Here is a 19,883-nt window from a genome sequence, read left to right on the forward strand (position 1 = left end):
ACTAGGTAGGTAGGCATGTACGCCGCCGCCGAGATGCAGGTATTGCCGTCATCATCGCCAGCCTGGACCTGCGTGTGGCTGACTGCAAATACATGCACGAAGCGACTTGTTTAATTCAATCGGCTTCTCAGCCCCTCCTACGGCGCTCTGATGGTCCAGCTGTGCGTGTATGGGGCCCTCCGATCTCTGTTCAATCTTCCGAATCAATTCACCGTCGCTCGCTGCCGTGGGCTGGAACAGTTGGGCTGGCCTCTGCCGTTCCTCCACCAGCATCGGGTCTATGGGCTGCCCAGTTCGACGTTGGGTTCCCAAAGTTGGGCTGCTCTGATACAACAATGCTACCAGACCTCCGTAGCCCCGAGTGCTTTGTCCCTGTCGTCGCCATCCCGCTTGACAGACGACCAGGTATGGATGCTGAATTAGGATCAGCCGTAGGGTCCAAGCAAGCCCTCTTTCTTGCGTCCATACATACGTACCGAACTTTGTCCCCAATACTCAACTTTGTGTGTCACGCTTGGCACTTGTAGATCATATCTGCCCCCAATTAATACTCCGTATAGCCTGCATGGCGTAGGTATGTACATACATCCTTCATACCGGGCCCTTCTTCTGGTCAGGGTGGGCTCATCACGATGCTAGTCAGGGTGTCGCTCTGCGCCGAAATCTACAAATGCCCACCATCCAATCGTCAAAGCTTGGGCTGGGCAGTTGAAACCCTCGAGTCAACGACGGCTACCCATCGGGTCACCGTCCAGCGCCATGGAACCGTGATAGGCTATTGCACAACGTCAGCACCTGTCCAAGTGAAAATGGAAAAGGGGGTCGGTCCTCGTTAGAGTGGCGTCTTTGTTTCGAAGACTGCCACCGGGTTCGCTGGAGCGCCGTTTGGTGTTTCGCCAACGTCATGTGCTTGACGGCGGCGGCACCATAGGATGGCACCACCACATTTCGGCCCTTTGATACGGAGTTGGAGTAACAGATGGAGGCCTGGGTTGACCTTTGTCCCCGTGCCTTTTATGTTTTATTTCTTGTTGAGTGTGTCCTTGCCACATCAGGCACAAGGAACATGTATATGGATAGATTCCAATAGTCACTGGCTGGAGTGAAATGCGCATTGGGTGAGCATCAGCTGACGACGTCAAGAAAGACTAGCCACCGACTTGTGTGTGGCATGACGATTTTTCGGGGGTGTTTTTGTCGCATCTTTCAGCAAGTACATACATACGTAAAGGACATAGGGGGGGAGCCATTGGGGAGCCAAACAAGGTTCAGCAGGTTGACGGGATAATTGCCTATCCTGTCTGGTCAATTGTTCTGCTGCCAGGCTGGTGGGGGAAGAGGGGAAGTTGATTTTGGGAACTTGGGGACCTTGCGAGCGCAAAACCGCGCCAAGCCAGCCGCTTGTGTGCTTGTCTGCGATCCATGCAACAACCAGACATCCAAGTTCTAGCCTTCCGGCCATTCACTCACTCAAGCATGCCATCACAATGCGCCTTTTCCAACCGACCCTTCGGCACGGCCTCGACAAACTCCACAACTAGTTCGGCCGGTACCATCCTCCTAGCCAAAGCAGCCCGCAGCCACTTTCCATTGCTTTTTCCAACCGTGGACGCCATGTGAAGGGCGAGGGAGGGTACCTGCGATGCATGGCCATCATGCGTCTCCATTTTACACGGTCCTTGTCTATGCAGAACCGCATGGTTACGACAGTAGATCTGAGGTAACCAGTACCGAGTACATGACGATGTTCGTTGGCCTGCGCCATCTAAAAAAACACCAATTACTACTACCTAGGTAGTTACTGGGTCGTGGTAAAAGGTGGCGAGCCGGCATCCGAACTGGACAGCTGATTGTCTGCACTTATAATTCCTAGGGCCATGTCTATTTCTAATCGGGGACGAATACAAATCATCTTTGTTCCTCTAGGCTAGATGATGAGGCTGGAAAGTCCCCAGCCCGAAAGAATGCCTTCGAGTCGGGAGTACAGGTACGGTCCAAGAATCGCTTCATATCATCGCAATGCAGGCGCTCTGGGGCATGCAGCGGCTCGATGAAACTACTCTTTGCTGGAATGTAAGCATGTAAAGCAGACCTCGGCGCCAAGAGAAACTCACTTATCTACCTGGGTATGGTAGTCATTGCTAGTTAGCAACACCTGTCCACCTGCTTTGCGCATGGACTACCCTGTAGAGCACAAAGTGCCCGGGTGTCTCGATATTTTCCAATTGGAACGATACTGAAATCCACTTGGTTTAGTATAGGCCATTACAAGTAGGTAGGAATGTCGTAGCCGAGATGCTGAAATCATCGTCATCGTCACGGATAGCCATAAAATGCCGTGACACATGAAACGCATTGTTGTGGTTGGTAGTATTCCGCAGGCACACGCGGCCGCATAACCGGATACGCTTCAGCCCGCGGCGGCTTGGTGATTGACAGGTGAAGCCACGACTAGTCGAGGAACTGTACATACATACATACAGTAAAAGTAAAACTTGACAGCCAGGGATTCCGTTTGCTTCTCGGGGAGAGGCGGTGCCGGAAACAAACCCGCACCATGTGTTTTAGTGAAACAAGGAATGAGGCAGTTATAGTCGGCGTGCAAGCATTCTCAACTTGAGCATTATGTCATATCTGTGACAGTACAGGACGAGACTCCATGGTCGATTTGATGCTATTACGTGAAATGAAAGTGGTGATAAGCCGCCTGCAAGGCGGCATGTTGCAGCATCGATACGACGACGGACGAGCCCGAGTCGAGAGTACATGACAGGCATGGACGTGTTTGGTTTCCAAGTTGGCGATGCCTTGTCCTCGTATCTACAAACCTGCGTTGCATCGTCTATTGGGCTTGGCTCCTCGTCTGCATCCGTGCCTGAGCGGCCACACCAACTGATAAGTGAATGTTCCTTTCATGCCCTCGCGGCGACTGGATGCAGAGCATCAAGGAATGTTCTCCCGAGTTGTATAGAGAGGAGGCACGCGAGGGAGCGTCGAATTCTCCTTCCAGCGAGCGCATAGTGTCTGCCCAACTCTTGCAAGTTGCAACTCTGGGGACGGATTAGTGGGTGCAGGCATGAAGCCGAACGACGGCATTGACTTGTTTGACATGCATACGTGGTACATGATGACGATCAAGGAAGAGTTCCCATTCGAGAGAGATTGAAGGAGGGTTTCTCAAGTGTCTATGCAAGCACCTAGCAGGCATGCCCAGATGCTTGGAGTCGCACCATGAAGAATCCTGGGCCGCCGCGATCCCCGCTTGACATGGGACACTTGAAGCCATCTAACCAGCACTTCCATTTGGTAACAGCGATTGATCAACCATGGGTTAAAAAAAGTTGAACCGTATAGTCATAGGCTGGATATTTGCGGCATCTGGCCAACGCAAGAAATCGTGGTTGGCTCGAACAGGAGGAGGTATTTGCCTACTTAAGTAAGTACATATTGCTTACTCAAGTCTAGGTACTTACATGGGATGCTACATACAGTATCAAACATGGCGACTGGTGGCTCAGTGTACTCCGTACTTTACAACCCGAGTGCGTGTCCTGGCGATACGCGAAAATAATACATCGCTATAGACTGGACAAGTTGTCAAGACCACATGCACCTTCAATGCTGGCACCTGGGGCCTTGCATAAATCATTACGGCTGTAGAACCGAGTTTGCCTCCTTGGGCTTACATAAACATTGATGCTGGGATTCTAGTTCTAGACTTCACTGTCACGCCTGTTGTCGATAACGAGTGGTACTCCGTACGGCCCAGGTGCGTGCTGTATTCACCCAGGCCACCAGAAATTAACTGATGTCTGCACTTGGTGCTGCTAAGCTGCCAGGCCCGAGAGCGCTAATCATTCGGCTTATCGTGCGCTAGCTCGAGGCCTATGGATGTCTGGCCTGGCCAACGATTAGTGCTACCACCCGCCATTCGCCGCCCCAGCCGCCACCCGGAATTGACATTGACCTCACCAGACTCGTTACAGCCATCGTAACCGTCACCCGCTGCCCTTGTCCTTGCTGGCCGAGCCGTCAATTGGTTCAATTGCTGCTCAAGCTCAATTGCTGTTGGTCCTTGCCTCATTCCGGTGCAACCCCAGCACCCCCAAGTCGCCGCCCGCGGACGCCTTGATAACAAACACCACGAGACCCTCTCGGCTGTCATCGTTTCACGAAAGCCCCCATCTCACCGAGATCGAGGAGGACCGCCGTGTGCACGCGCTGATAGTTGACAGACAACAGCGGCTCGGCATCGCTTTCGTGCTACGCCGCTGCTTCAAACGGGCGCATCGTGTTTGCGCCTGCTTCGTGACCAAGTCTCAGTCAGCCAAGGGAGCTTCAATCCACCACGCATCAGGCCGGATCGACACGGCATCACGGTCGCCCCGGCAGCCGCCCCGCGAAATAATAAATCCTGCCATCTGCTGCATCGCCTGTGGCCTGTGGCCTGTGCAAACTTTATTTGCCTCAATTTTTTCTGCCAGGCCGTGTTCTCGGCTCCCCGCGTCGTCCGTCTCTTGGCTTCCAGCCCAATGGCGAAGCCTGACCAACTTCCGGCCATGGATCCGTTTTCCCCAGCACATCAGCCCGATGAAGGCTATTCGGAGGACCCTTTAAATCCTACCGTTCATCATGGTCTGCCGGCGAGTTTAGCGACATTACGGTCACCGGCAGAGCTGCCATCTTGGTTGGCAAGCAATGCCTCGGCGTTGCCAGTGTCTGTCAAGAAGGGTAATTAACAAACATCTTGAAACTTGACTAGTTGAGCGCTGTTGCTGACTGTTGTTTTCCTACGCAGAATTAACACTCGCGCTTCTCGATGACCTTCCCACATCGGCCATCGCCGAGATCGTCCAGCGATTAAATCCCCGGCTATACATCGATTTCGTCCAATATCTTCCAGCCGAAATCTGTCTCAAAATACTGGGATATCTAGATCCCGTTTCATTAGTTGGTGTCGCCCAAACATGCCGCGCTTGGTACGAATTGGCATTGGATCGGAAACTCTGGGAGCGCCTGTACCATCTCGAAGGCTGGAAGGCGGTGGCGAGCGAGATTGAACTGTGCGAGGGCAGAGTCAACGTTGGTCTAACAAGCTCTATTGGTCACTTACATCGAATCCAGAATGCGGATGGCCAGACCAACAAGATTCGTGCGATACTGAATGAAGATGAAGACCAGGAAATGACAGGGACGTCTCGGAGCCAGGACATGGTCCCAGAACCAGTAGGAATCGAGGGTAGCAGCATTTTTGGAACTCCTGGCTCATCATTTTCCTCAAATCGGCAACTTATGTCACTCACAGGCGGGGATGTCGATATGGACATTAGTTTTGCGTCAAGTTCGTCAGCCTACAAGGGCAAAGGCGTAGATAGGAGCTGTGGTTCATCAGATGTTGTGCGTGCCAAGCGAAAGGAGCCCGGAGGGACACCGGAACCCTCTTTGCCTCCTATATTGCCTCCAGATCACCCAAGTGCTTCAATACGATCAACCCTGTGGGCTTGGGACATTGGTAGCTCAAGGTATCGCATTAACTGGAAGTATCTTTACAACATGCGACGACGACTGGAGTCCAACTGGGAACTTGGCAAATACACGACTTTCCAGCTGCCACACCCTCAGTACCCCGAAGAGGGACATCAAGAATGCGTTTATACTCTGCAGTTCGACGCAGACTATTTAGTGAGCGGCAGCAGAGACCAGACGATGCGTATTTGGAACGTTCGAACGCGTCGCCTAGTTCGACCCCCGCTAATCGGACACAATGGTTCGGTCTTGTGTCTGCAGTTTGACGCTCACCCCTCCGAGGATATCATTGTTTCGGGCAGCAGTGACTCTAATGTCTTCATCTGGAAATTCTCAACCGGCGAGCTTATTCAACAAATTACCAAGGCGCATCGTGAGTCAGTTTTGAATGTTCGCTTCGACAAACGGATTCTTGTCACATCCTCGAAAGACAAAACCATCAAAATCTTTAACAGAAGACCACTTCGCTTTGGAGAGCTGGGGTATGGGGCGGGCGAGTCGGCATTCAGCGCCGTTGGGAAGACCATCAAGCGATACGGCTATGAACCGGATTTAGCCCAGGAGCTACCTGTCAAGGAACCATATACCATGATTGGTCGGTTGGAAGGCCACGGTGCTGCCGTCAATGCCATTCAGGTTAGAGATCGCACCATCGTGTCTGTGTCCGGAGACCGGCATATCAAGGTTTGGGACTGGCCGGACCAAGTGTGCACGCAAACCATCCCTGCTCACGATAAGGGCATCGCCTGCGTCGAGTTCGACGGACGACGAATTGTAAGTGGTAGCAGTGACTACGAGGTGTGCATTTTTGACGCGCCTACCGGGTTGAAGGTTGCACAATTACGTGGCCACGCGCATTTGGTCAGAACCGTGCAAGCGGGCTTTGGTGATCTGCCATACAGCAAGGCTGAAGATGAGGTGGATGCCAAGATTGTGGATGCTGAGTACTTCAAAGCTGTTGAGGCCGGAGAGGTGGCCCGTGATGGTGAGAGACGAAACCGAAGAACTAGGAGAGTGAACGCAGGGAGCTCTAGGCCGGCTGATGTGCAGGCATTTGGAGCCAAGGTGCCACCTGGAGGGGGCGGCGGTCGCAAGTATGGACGAATTGTGTCTGGGTCATACGATCAGAGCATCATTATTTGGAGACGTGACAAGGAGGGTGTTTGGAAACCGGCCCATCACCTTCGCCAGGAAGAGGCGGCAGCTGCAGCGCAGAGAAACATGGCCCTGGCCATACCGCCACAACCCATCCTACAACCTACTTTTTCAAATCAACACCAAGGGGGCCTCCCAATGCACCCATCTGCTGGTCCCCCGGCCATGCGCATTCCTGCCTCCCGCAGCAGACTCCCGCCCCTTGGGGAGATGAGCCAGGCCAGCGTCGACCCCAGCGTCGGTGCGCAGGGGACCTCCGGGCTCTATATGAACTTGATTGATCAAGTCGTCCCCCTTGGTGCCCGAGCACTGGAGCAGACATTGGCCAATTATCCAGCCATGCTTAGCCACCACAACTACCTGCAGTCTGTCATTGAACGCGAGCCGTCGCCATTGGCACGCACACAGCTTCGACAAGCCATCACAGCAGCGTTAGTCGCCTTTCAAACCGGGCAGCAGTCGACAAGACAACGCCCGGCCAGTACACCGAATCCAGCCTCAACAGCGCCGCCTGCTGCCGCTGCTGGTCCTTCTGTTGCGGGACCCAGCAATCCTCCCGGAATGCCGGCAACGTACCAGGCCGCAGATATCCCAACCCCTAGACCAACACAAGCCATCGCCGGACCATCACTAGCTGCGATACATGTTGCTCCAGACGTGAACATGGCAACGGCTGCTACGCCAATGCCAAATCCTCTTCCGACCCCCACGCCTGCACCAGCTCAACCAGCCCAAGTACCAGCACAACACAACCCTCCCCCGCCGGCGCATCACCACCCGCATATTGCCGGGGCAGAGAATGCACCAGCTCGCGTATTCAAGCTCCAGTTCGATGCTCGCAAGATTGTGTGCTGTAGCCAAGCGCCCGTCATTGTGGGCTGGGACTTTTGCAACGGAGATAGTGAGCTCGAGGAGACTGCTCGATTCTTTGCTACAGTGGATTAGACACTGATTTTTTTGGCTGCTTTCCTAGCCGCCTGCATGTCAGGGAGTTGTTTCGTGCTGGATCTTATGATGAGATGGGACACTCGTGTGACCAATATTTTAATTTTTTTTTGGCGAACTTTTGGCACTAAGGGACTGGTTTATATCTTGGAAAGAAGGTGTTGACACATACCAAGGCGCACATTGGGGCATAGGCCCATAGTTGATGGACCGTGATGGGTGTTTATGGATCGGTTGCGACTTCACTGGGAGATATCTCGCATTGACACGTGTAGGATTTAGGAATTAGGAATTAAACATTGAGTATTTTAATAAGTCATATCCGCTACGTAAATGCCTCGACGTGGTGATCTGATGTGAAGTGCTATAGCAGTGAGTACAAAGTTGCATTCACCCACAGTGAACTCGTGCGAACCCACGCTTGCTATGCCACATTTATCGCCGCGACCTTGAAGCAGCTTAGTTGTTTTCCAACTCCAAAGCCTCCAAAATACCGCCCCCTTGGAACATGTAGTTTTTGTCCTATACATAAGTACCTAACCGGCAGCCTCTTTCACTTTATCCTCCGTCTGAGGAGGCTCATCCACAAACTCGGGCATTACCTCATCCTGCAAAAACCCAGGCACCGCACCTCCCATTTCCATTTCCAACTCTTGCTCCATCCCCAAAGCCTCCAATTCAGCATCCAGCTCTGTCTCGTCCACCTCATCCGGAATATCATAGCTCCTCGCCAGACTCTCCTGAATCTCATTCCCCACGTCCATCAAATCCGCCATCTCATCCTGCAGCTGCTCAATCTTGTCGATATCAATCTTGCCATATTGCTTCTGTAGCTCCTTCTTGGTCGTCTTCATCGCATCGACTTGCGTCATGACATTTTTCAAATTATCCTGCATGCTGGACGCCTGCTCCATGTTCCATACTTGGCCCTCGAGTTTTTCCTTTTCGGCCTCGTAGGCTTTGCGGCGCTGAAGGACCTTGAGGGCTTTTTGCTTGATGGCTTGCTTGCCGGGGCCTTCACGCAATTTGGACAGCTTTTCTTGGTATGCGGACAGTTCACCGTTGAGGGCTTTTAGTTTCGTATCAATAGAGGCGATCCGCGTGTCAATGTTGGTTATGGCGCCCGAGAGAGTGGGCTTTGGGCCAGACTGTTTGGAGCCGAAAATTCGGTTCATGGCGGTGGTTGGAACGCGGTTTTAAGGTGGCGGGAGGGGAGGTTAGGATGAAAACTACTTGAGTTCAAGATTCGGTAGAGGCTCGCTTGGAAGGTGTATCCCGAGTCGTGGCTCAGCGATACAATATTGTAGTCCAAAGGCGTCAACGTCAAAGGGATGACGTCCCAAGATTCACAGTGACGAGGGCTGGGCTGTTGGGAGCTAGAGCCGCTTCTTGGAGGGGCAGTCAGACAATGAATGCGTTTGCTGCCCCACACGACCTTGTCTCGACGTCAAAGGGCGGATCAGTCAGCACCTGGGAGCTCGCCAGCAATGCGAAACGAAAATTTGGCACTGGGATTGCTAATAACATGCCCTTTTCACAAGCAAATTCATCATTTGGAAACCTTATTGTTTTTGGAGCTCTTGAAATGATGACGTGTGATGGTACGCAACACGACGCCGCGGCTGCTCCTGCCTCGCGTACGATGCCATTTACGCGACCAGCTGTCGCTTACCTGAGTGCCATGGGCCAATGAGAACAGCCCACAATCGCTACTCTTTCACAGGCGCGTTTATTAGAAGCCCCACCACTCTATGGCCAGGGGCCCACATTGTCCCGTTCAGGACTAGCGTCCTCCGGTACGCAATGATGCTGGCTGGGCCTAGGTAAACAAATGCTAGTTAGACGGATGTATGAGAGAGAGTCTGTATTTTCCCATCTTCATCACCAGCTACTGTTACGAACAATTCAAAGCAATTTTCAAATCGCACTGCTCTTTTACGGTTTTTTGATGCTCTTAGCACAAATTCTTTGCTACTGCCGTTACGACACTTTTCACAAAACAATTTCACCAATCTGCAACGCGCTTGCCCTGTCACTTTTCGATTACTGCAATCGCGTTCCAAACACCCGATTTCGTAGGCCGACCTCATGGACGCGCCTACTCCCCAAATCTGGGGACTTGGGCTCAAGCCCAAGATCAGGTAAGTACATGTTCATGGTGATGGAACATCTAGACATTTATTTCTTGAATTCGGGAAACTGACATGGCGCGTCTCACAGCTTGAACCTGCCCCCGTCTTTCGTTATCTTCTTCCCGGCACCTGACAATGGCACTTCATCTTATGGAAAGAATTCTACCGGTCTTCGCTACACAAATCTGTATGAAAATCTCATATCAAATTCCACAAGTGAATTACGTCATGTGACGGCTGAACTTACTGACTGTTGGCATTTGTAGGTCTTGGGTTGGCGTCTTACGAGCACCAATCCCCTTCCAAAGAGAACCAGCATGGCACCGCGTCCCTACCGAATACCTCCCTTCGCAGAACACCAATCTTACCCGTATTGTCATGAGACGAACATGTCACCCACAGCCACGTCTATATGGAACTCGCTTTTTCGTATCTGGAAACTCGGAAATTGCTGCCACCAAGCGCATTGCGGCCTGGACAGAACCGACAAAATGCAAGATGCCCCCGAAGAAGTCTCTCAGACTCAAGTCATTCAAACCAAATGAATTTCTTATCGCATTTTGTGGCGGACCTGAATCCGAGGCCGAGACGACTCATTTCTTCATGAAAGCAAAAGGCAAGTCTCTTGACAAAGTCTCTTGTTCACGTTTGTACTAACGTGCTATCCAGTGGACATTGCCAATGGAATCCTGGAAATCGACCCAGAGCTTCTTCGCGCCGAGCTCAGGTTTCTGCAGACCCAGACTCATCGCTCAACTATTCCTGCCAAACGACGCATTGCTGGAAACGACTGTATCGAAACACATGGGCTCTGGGGCGGATACAAGCTGATAACATACACCGAAGTCCTTCATCTCACTCGCGTAGCCACTAACAGGGGTGGCACACGGATTACGTTTTTGGAAGGTTCCATTACTGATGTGGCCTACAATTTCAAAGAGATGGGATGCTATAGCACCCGAGAGCGAGTTGCGATATGTGGCGAACGACCCCTGCCGGTCATTGCAGATGAGCCTGAACCTCTGAGCATGCTTGAGCTTGACAAGTTCCAGGACGAGTCGGGCAAATCGCCAACCAAGAAATCACCGCTTCCCATTGAACCACTCAAGGCCTCTCCTCGTTATTTGAGCGATACTGTCGTCAAGCTGATGCCTGCGACGAGCCCCCAAGTGGCCATTTCTCCTGTCAAATCTCTTGGATCACCTTCCACACCTTTTGTTGATTCGCCTTGTTCAATTGAAGCGGCCCAGAGCCCTTCGCCACTGGCTCGTGTCATCGCTCACGGTGCACCCTCTTCACCACTTGCTGATATTCCCTGCCTGTCTCCCGGCCCGACGAAGCACTTCTGTGCACCCTCATATGACTCTTCGTTCTCGAACTTGAACAACACTACGAACCTGTGTCCGTCACTTCAGCTATCACCAACCAAGGTCTCCGAACCTATTGCGCAGACACCTTCGAAAGTGTCCAAGGCGGAACCTTCAACTCCTCTTCAGACTGCTACTCCACTGCAGAATGGCAAGGCTGGTCTGGGCCTAGTCGAATCCATTCCGACATCGACACCCAAGCTCGACAAATCCTCTCTGCAACCGATTTCGTCTATTGATTCAGCTCAACTCAAGTTTGGGCCCTCTACTTCATGTTTCAACGCGCCTACCTGGCTCAGTAGCACTATTACTAGTAGAGCTAAACAGACCACCAAAAAGATCACTCGACGCAACAGTGAACCTGTGACTCGCAGCCTCGTCCGAACACAGATTGCCCGACGACAGACAATCTCGCCTCGCAAGTATGACTTTACGAGTGAGGGTGTCTTCGTGGCACAACACGAAGTTGCCTCCGATGGCCACAACCCTGTTCCTATGAACTTGGGTCGAACTCCCGAAAAGCCAGCTTTTTCCGAGCCTGCCTCGACTATGACGACACCTGCCATTTCTTGGGGCAAAATGACAGGTCGCAAGTCTGGCGACGGTGTCCAGAGCACACCCGCTCCAAAGCGAGCCGGGAACAAAGACGGCATGCGCAAAATCGACGTGCGCCGACATCCCAACATTTTTCGAGCTTCCGGTCCTTCTCCCGTTTCCAGTCCTCTGGCAATCAATCGCTTGGCTGAGATGGCTGTCGAATGCTGCGGTGGCCAGGCTAAGGTCATGGTCACTGAAGAGAACGGCAGGCTCGTTGTTAGGTTTAAGCTACCTACCGAGTATACATACTTGTTTCCCAATAGTCAGGGCATGGACGAATCTCGTTTCACCACGACCCCTTCTTGCATATCTTCATCACCACGAATTACCTTCGAAGAAGTCAACGAACTTGCCTTGACAAACGGTCAAGATTCGCCACGAACTGAGCAAGCTATCTCGCCTTCTTCGATGCACAATGAACACATCATCTCAGCCGTATCGGACTTGGCCAGTCCTCCTGTGGTGACTGTCGAGGAGAATCAGGGCCCCTCGATCAGGACTCCATCACCCGAGACCAAACTGAATACTTCATTCACACCAGTCAACCGATCTATTTCCCACGACGAAGCAGTTTCACAGACGTCGCCCGCCTCTGCTCATCAAGAGCCTCACGCTGCTTCAAGTGGCAATTCCACTCAGCATGGCAGCCAGCCTGCTCAACAAAACCATTACGAAGACAGCCCGGGACGCGACTATATGAGAGACTTTATCAAGCGAACTCATCGAAACCGCCTTTCTACCACAGAAACCGGATCTCCTGTTGCGCCAGCAGTGAGACGTGCACCACTTGGGATTAAGAGTCCCAATGTCGAAAGCCCCCAGAAGGGCAAGCGCAAGGCAGACACCGAGAACCAAGACGCTGACTCTTCTCTGAAGACATCTATTGCTCCTCTGCCTAAGAAGGTTCGACGAGCCAACAATCCTGGCCCAGAGAAGAAATCACTCCCCGATCCAAAGGGAAAGGCCCCAGAAGTTGGAACTCAGAACAATGATACGAAGGCAAACCCCATTGCGGTTACAAATGGTGGCACAACCACCGACAAACGCAGTGAGGAGGAACAGGCGGAAACTGGCGCAGGATATCGCAGATCTACTAGATTGCGAGGACAGCAGCCTGGTTACACCGCCAAATCATCCATCCCAACCCCTATCAATCTACGAGGTCGACCCAACAGTGGTCGTGCTGGATTCAACCGCACTCGAAATGAAGAAAAGGAAATCTCCAACAAGACTCGCAAGAACACTCTCAAGAATAGAGGCAATGCAGAGTATCCCGCACAGGTCTTGGCTAGGTACCAGGAAAAGGGACTCGGCGAGGAATCCGGCGAAGCAAGTCGTGATCCCGAAGAGCCAACTAAGGGAGCGAATGGCCGCAAGTGTGTTGGATGGAAGACTCCACTCGAAGCACACCAAGGTGAAGATGCTAAGAAATCCCGCATCGCCACCATGAAAGGCAAGAATATTGCAAAGGCAAGTGGCAGTGGCATCGTGAAGCCCACGCGAACCATGACTGCACAGAAACAACAGCGCACCGCCAAGGTTGCAGCAACTCTGGGGATGTCCCAGAATGGAACCCCAGCAAAACCAAGTAGAGTTACACGATCGTCGACTCGAGTTCGAACATGAGCAATTACATAATTACGATGAAAAGCAGGAAGAAATGAGGCGTTTGTTTGTTTGTTTGTTTTCCCGATTTCTGGATATCCTTATGGTTCGTTTCCTTGGGGTTTTGCATATTCTTTATTGCTTTCCTTGGTTGTGCCTCTGCATATTCTTTATTGCTTTGCTTTGCTTCTGCTTCTGCATATTCTTTATTCCTTTTCCTCACTTGTGGTTCTGCATATTCTTATGCTTCCTCGTCTTACTTGGACCTTTGTTCATTGTTATCGTTTATTGAGCCGGGATGACAGCATTTTGCCTCTTAGAGATATATTTTATGATTGCATACAGGCATTGCGACGGCGTTGAGTTGGATGGCATGAAAAAAAATTGGAGCATTTTTTATGGTGTTGTCGTGGCAGGGAAAGATACCATTATTAGTTTTGTTGTTGTTTGGAAAGCATGGCGAAAGGCGAACACTCGTTTTCTTGAATATCAATACTTGGATAGATAGAACAAACAAACAAGGCAATTGCCCTCTGTAAATGGAGTCTCTCATGGCAAGTGACATGCTTGTGATCCATCCATCTCATCTATATTGGCATCCGTCAGCTCGCGAGATTCCGCCCGCGCCGGCCGAAGGGGTTTCTGGCTCCGCGGCTGCCAACGCATTCGGTGTCCGCAACATTCGACGGGTAGTATGCAAAGATCTCAAGGCGGTATCTATCCGAAGCACGTAGCCAAAAACTTTGGAGAAATCAACCGTCATACCAAAAATGGCGTGGCCAGAGGCCACTCTCATGCACCGGCATTACCCCCTTCTCCTCGTATATCGTGTGATATCAGCGCAATCGTACACAAAGCATCTCCCCGTACCTGCACGTTTTGCCTAGTAAAGCGCAGCCTGCTGCGAACAGTGTAATCTTGGCGGTTGCACAATCATGGGACCCCTCGTCTTGTCCCACGTGAAAGAAGACTGATCACCTGAGTCATGATGCTACGGACTGTGTGCTCGACGTATATATATTTAGGCGCGGAAATGACATTATATGGCGGAGCCAGTCTGAGCCAAGTCAAACAAATTGTATCTTCAAGATGGAGAAATCACAAACAATGGTGAATGAGCCGAAAACGGTTCAGCTCAGACTGGCATCTGGACAAGAGCCCGTTACACGAACTATTCTTCAAACTCCACCTCGAGACGCGCTGCCATCGGAAATACCCGTGATTGACATTTCCCGCGCCTTCAGCCCTTCCATCGACGACCGCCGTGCTGTGGCTAGGGAAATCGGAGATGCCGCTGAAAACATTGGCTTCTTCTACATTTCCAACCATGGTGTGCCCGATGCCGTCATCGCCGGTGCCTATGAAACGGCACTTGCTTTCTTCCGCCAGGACCTGGAGACAAAGCTGAGGGCAAAGATCGCACCGAGCCAGGGCAAGATATCGGGCTATCGCCCCTTTGCCTCTCAACGGATAAACCCCGATGAAGGGGCCGACCACAGAGAAACCTTCTCCTGGGCGTACGATGCTACGTACGACCCGGAGATGGGCGACATCAACGCGGTCCCGGAACATGCGCGCAAGTACATCAAGGCGGACGAGTCTCCCTGGGAGGCGACGTCGCAAATGCCCGAGCTCAAAGCCGCACTCGTCGCCTACTTCCAATCTTGCCTGGGGCTGGCAAGAGCCCTCACGCGCTCGTTTGCTCTCTCGCTGGATCTTCCGGAAGACCATCTGGACTCCAAGGTCAAGTATCCTGACGTGATGATGCTCCTGAACTACTACCCAAAGAAGGAGCCGCAGCCACCTGCAGGTGCACGGAGACAAGTGTCGATGGGATCCCACACCGACTTCAGACTGTTTACTATCCTGTGGCAAGATTCCACAGGTGGGCTGCAGATTCTCAACCGGGACGGGCAGTGGATCAACGGCCTGCCTGTTCCTGGTACGTTTGTCGTGAATATTGGAGACTTTCTGCAGAGGATCACCAACGATCGGTACGTGAGCACTGTGCACAGGGCGCGAAGTCCGAGTGGTGAAGAGAGGGTGAGCATTCCGTTCTTTTGGGGCTTCGGCCTCCACGAGCGGTGTGGTGTTTTGGAGAGCTGTGTCGGCGAGGGGGAAGGGCCGAAGTACGACGAGATTAGCACGCAGGAGTATGTCGCTAGTAGGTCGCGACAGTTGATGACCTGGGGAAATGAGGCGGATGGGGGGAAGAGTAGTTGATGGACGACTGTGATGGGGTGTCGCTGGGTTGATGCGAGGTGTAGACCTGCAAGATGCTGCGGATATGAGAACACTGCGTCGCGAATTGGTGCGGGGGGGTTGTGCACGCGACTTTGAACTTGAGTGCATCTTCTTTCCGAGATGGTTTATTCTGCTTGGTATCGGGGTGGGAATGCAAGACGCGCAGCATACATTCTTTTTGATGGTATTAATACTCCAACCCTTGTAGCGTCGTCCCAGAGCTTCGTGTCACTCGTACACATGGAGAATACAAAACGCCATCCTGTGCTCGTTACATGACTTCAAACTTTTCTTCCATGTCCACATCCTCTGTCGGCCGTGAGCTCGCCATTGTCGCCCATCCCTGGCGAACGGGGACTTGGGACGTCTTCTTGCTCTGCGCAGCTCCCACCGGCTGTACAGGCTTTGATACTGGTTCTGGTTTGACCTCTTCTTCTTCTTCTTCCTCTTCCTCTTCTCCCTCCTCTCCCTCCTCTACTCCTTCCTCATCGTCATCATACTCTTCTCCATCTCCGTCACCATCATCATCATCATCGCCATTCTCGTCACTAGAGTCTCCGGATCCTTCGCTGTCCCCTTCGCTACCAGGATCGTAGTCTTCCTCATCTTCGTCCTCGTCATCTTGTAACTGTTGTTCAGCCTCGAGTTGGGCTTTCTCTAGCTCGGTCCCACCTTCAGCATTGCCACCTTCAGCATCATCTGAGCCTTTCTTTGGGCCCCTGTTTTCAGCAAGTTGAAGCTTAGCCTTTCTTTGTTCTGCCATGCTTCGATCCTGCAGCCGGTTGCGCTTCACGTAATCGTCAATGCCTCCGTAATCCTGTTGATCCAACATGCCAAATTCCAGTTCCTCGTTTGGTTCACCCTCTCCCGAGAAAGTCTCCACCACCATGTTGAAGGTAATTTGCAGGATATTAGTGTAACTAATAGCAGCAATGCAGTCCAATGGAATGAAGATCAGGGGCTTCTTGAATCCCCACAGGATGCCGTTCTCAAGGAAGAAAAGATACCCGTCCTTTGAACCACGGAAGCCACTCACATGCACAGCCCTTTCATTCGGTCGGTGGGGCTGGCGAACAACGCTGTGAAATTTGTTGGGATCTGCTGAGATGATATCATGAGCGTTCCCAGCAGCTCGCAGCCTCCTGTCAAATGCCCAGTGGAAAAGTGACTTGTAAGTGTCCGATACCGCAGCAGCAGCTGACGCTTCGGTGCCGCCAATGGTGCCCTCTTTTGGCGCCGTAGCGGGAACTGTGAAGACTAACGGCTCGATGGTCGGTGGATTGGTCCTTGACGGGAGGCATGTTGCTCGGGGGAAGAGAACATAGTTGTGCTGTATTTGCGCCTTTTCTGGCACAGGCAAGTAGAAGAGGTATTCTATAAAAAGTCAGGGGTCTCGAAACTTGATCCCAGTAGTAACAACGCTGGCTTGCAAATGCCTACCGATATCCTTCCAAGCGTATGTTATGCCTGGAATAGGGACAGTTGTTCCAGGGGCCCTGGCGTATACAAAGTTTTGAGTAAGGCATATCTCGAATTTCTTTCTTTGGGGGACCGAAACGGATATCTCCTTAATATGCAATAGCACGGGCTCATCAGAAGCGTTTCCAGAGCTCACTTCTGCCTGTTGTGTACCATTTGCATTCATGGGAGTGTCGACTTTCCGCTTCTTCAGGGCGGGCTCGCCACCGTTGTGTAGTTGGTCGTAGACGTGGCCGGCGATTTCGTTGAAGAGAGCAATGCGTCCAGGCGAATCTAAGGCCGCGATCAGAACCTCCAATCATAACTCGGGCATTGCTCACGGAGCTTTGTGCTTACCGGCGGCTCGGTTGATCCCCTCGATAATATCTGGTCGCGACTGGAAGATCAGGCCAAGCCTCTGTGAATCAAGGGCTGTAGACATGGTAACGGGTTCCGTGCTTGCCAATTGACTTGTACAAGCGTGGCAAACGCGATGGAGAAAGCAATTAAGTGAGCTGGTTTGGGATTAAAGAAACAACATTGCAATCACGGCCATGGCCAGCGCGGCAACAGAAGAAAGCGACTGACGTCGGCGCGAAACCTGGATGATTACATAAGAATTTTTGGGTACATTTTTGCCCATGTTGGAGAGATGCAGAGCTCGATGGCCGACCCACGAAGTTGGGGCTGCCCCGCGGAGGGGTCCATTGACATTCCATGCGTCCTCAGACCTTCTTGAAGTCAATACGCCTCGCCAACCATCTACCGCCGCCATCAAACACCATAAGAGTGCTAGAGAATATCATACCGTCTTAGGGAAGGATTGATTTGGGAATAAGACAAGTCGTTTGCAGAGCCATGTCGGCCCCATTCCCCAATCTTTACACGCATAGAAAGGTGGCCGAAAGCGCAGCCAAAACTTGTGACGTTTGCTACAAGCCAAGCACTTCTGTTCTTATTACGCCAGACAAGAAGGTAGGTTCAGATAGGTTGCGTGTTGTATGTTTCTCGGATGGTGTTTAGACTTGGTTTAACACTGATAAAGGACTTTTTCTATGTCTGTCCGTCACATTTAAAGGACACCTACTTCTGCACCCCAAAGATTGACGAAGCCGCACTCAAGGCCAAGCGCGAGAAGGAAATAGCTGAGGAGACCGAGAAGCTAAAGAAGGAATACGAGGAACGTCAACGCAAAAAGAAAGAAAAGGAGTCAAAAGATAAAGACAAAAAAGACAACAAGGAAAAGGACAAGGACACTGATAAGAAGGATAGCAAAGACGAGGAAAAGGTGGCTGATCAGTCGGCTCAAAACGTGTGTACTTCATGGGCTTTTTGCGTTCATCATCTGACCTGTCGATAGTCCAAGGACGATGGATCCGGCATACCAAACGAAGAGCCTCGTGTCTTTGAACTCAAGAGGTTTGAACTCTGGTTGGCCTCTGTTTCATGTATCTATCGCGCTAACCATGTCAGTGCATTCTACCAACAACGGCTTCAAAGAAAACGACAGGTTGAAGCTGCAAAGAGAGATCGAGAGCGGGTCTCCCAACCTGGATACTTTCCATCTGTTCCATCTGCTCCCCCCGCCAAATAATATCATGTTGCATCGTTTGCACTCAGGAACACATGCCAGGGGATGACTTGACCATGCAGAAAGCAAGAGAGCTTGTGATGGGGCATTAGCAAGGTAGTAGTCGCTACAATTATCTTCACTCAGTCGGCTTGCATTCTCATGCCTTTCATCATCAAGGGTTGTGTAGGGGCCAAGCACCGCAGCATTTCATGAACTATCTGAATGACTGGATTGTGTTGCTTCGTATTTCGGACAAACATAGAATTTTAAGATACCCAAATTTGACTAATCGATTTAGTTCCACAGTCTTCTGACTCTTCTCTCATGGGCGCCAGGGCTCCTTTATCACTTCTCAGCGACGCTTCGGCAAACTTGTTCTTTTAGCAGCCTCAGACGGATATAAATTTCAAGGAAAGGCCGCATTCAGTTTTATATGCTAGATGATACTCAAACGTAGTGTCTTGTGAGCAGTTCATCTCAATCGATGGCCCCTGCGATGATAACGGCTATTCGCCTACGAGATTGGCGACCGTGCCCAAAGTCTTATTCGATGAAAGAATCTGATAATCAACAATGAGATGTGAACTTGCTTTTTACCGACCAAGCTTCATCAGATCGGATGGCGCTGATGCGAGAGATCCTGGAGCATCTAGGCGAATCGGTACTCAAAAGCTGACTCGTGGCGCCACATTGCGAATGCTCATCCGTTGCACTCTTCACCTTACAGCCCCCTAGACCTGAACTCCATGCGCAACTCAATGACGAGCTTCAGGCAAAAAGGACCCTCTAGATTACACTACCAAGGCCATGAGAAGGACACAGAAAAGTTGGTCGCGCTCACAAGGCAAAAGGCTACAGTCGCCTTGGCTTTACTCGGCCCAACTTTCTCTTCTTACGACACAAGCAGACCAATATCGTCTTACCCGACCGAGGCTTCCGGGAATCTAGCATCAGAAGGAATAAAGTAATTTTTCACCAATTGAAACAGTGAGTTTTGAAATCGCTATCCACAAACGATAGAGTACATCTTTTGATATTCCCTTCCCACCGAAATGTGGCGGAAAGCTGAGAGTACCCTGATATTTTTTGACGAGGACTTGAAAGTCTAAAGAGACACTAGCTGCCTTGCTTGACAAATGTTGACGGACAATTTTCAGCTTCAGCAAGCCACCCCCGAGGAGGATTCTGTCACAGCTTTCCCACCCCCTTGGGTCGCAATTGAAAACTGCGAGGTTAGGCAGCGTTTTCCTCGCAGCTTGCATTGAGACATTGCGCAAGTCC

At 51.5% G+C, this 19,883-nt stretch overlaps 6 protein-coding genes across 6 annotated transcripts; 4 read left to right on the forward strand and 2 right to left on the reverse strand.

Annotated features, from left to right (window-relative positions):
* Window positions 1–4,532: 4,532 nt before the first annotated feature.
* Window positions 4,533–7,626, forward strand: fbxw1 (Beta-TrCP; the record flags this gene model as incomplete). The annotated part of the gene is made up of 2 exons (XM_014694031.1): window positions 4,533–4,731; window positions 4,799–7,626. The coding sequence occupies 2 exons, from the start codon at window positions 4,533–4,535 to the stop codon at window positions 7,624–7,626; spliced, it is 3,027 nt and encodes a 1,008-aa protein (XP_014549517.1).
* A 536-nt stretch (window positions 7,627–8,162) lies between these two features.
* Window positions 8,163–8,801, reverse strand: chmp5 (Charged multivesicular body protein 5; the record flags this gene model as incomplete). The annotated part of the gene is made up of 1 exon (XM_014694030.1): window positions 8,163–8,801. One exon carries the CDS (start codon window positions 8,799–8,801, stop codon window positions 8,163–8,165), a length of 639 nt encoding a protein of 212 aa, XP_014549516.1.
* Window positions 8,802–9,714: 913 nt separating this feature from the next.
* G6M90_00g010010 (uncharacterized protein) lies at window positions 9,715–13,348 on the forward strand (the record flags this gene model as incomplete). Its single annotated transcript, XM_066129679.1, has 4 exons — window positions 9,715–9,767; window positions 9,847–9,945; window positions 10,025–10,374; window positions 10,428–13,348. 4 exons carry the CDS (start codon window positions 9,715–9,717, stop codon window positions 13,346–13,348), a joined length of 3,423 nt encoding a protein of 1,140 aa, XP_065985583.1.
* Window positions 13,349–14,416: 1,068 nt separating this feature from the next.
* Window positions 14,417–15,550, forward strand: aco (1-aminocyclopropane-1-carboxylate oxidase; the record flags this gene model as incomplete). Its single annotated transcript, XM_014694028.1, has 1 exon — window positions 14,417–15,550. One exon carries the CDS (start codon window positions 14,417–14,419, stop codon window positions 15,548–15,550), a length of 1,134 nt encoding a protein of 377 aa, XP_014549514.1.
* Window positions 15,551–15,842: 292 nt separating this feature from the next.
* RTT106 (Histone chaperone) lies at window positions 15,843–17,471 on the reverse strand (the record flags this gene model as incomplete). The annotated part of the gene is made up of 3 exons (XM_014694027.1): window positions 15,843–16,945; window positions 17,012–17,323; window positions 17,387–17,471. 3 exons carry the CDS (start codon window positions 17,469–17,471, stop codon window positions 15,843–15,845), a joined length of 1,500 nt encoding a protein of 499 aa, XP_014549513.1.
* Window positions 17,472–17,887: 416 nt separating this feature from the next.
* G6M90_00g010040 (uncharacterized protein) lies at window positions 17,888–18,623 on the forward strand (the record flags this gene model as incomplete). The annotated part of the gene is made up of 4 exons (XM_066129680.1): window positions 17,888–18,004; window positions 18,075–18,341; window positions 18,390–18,448; window positions 18,503–18,623. The coding sequence occupies 4 exons, from the start codon at window positions 17,888–17,890 to the stop codon at window positions 18,621–18,623; spliced, it is 564 nt and encodes a 187-aa protein (XP_065985839.1).
* Between the last annotated feature and the right edge of the window lie 1,260 nt (window positions 18,624–19,883).

The sequence above is a fragment of the Metarhizium brunneum genome, chromosome 1 (genome assembly GCF_013426205.1).
Source record: "Metarhizium brunneum chromosome 1, complete sequence".
Taxonomy (NCBI): domain Eukaryota; kingdom Fungi; phylum Ascomycota; class Sordariomycetes; order Hypocreales; family Clavicipitaceae; genus Metarhizium; species Metarhizium brunneum.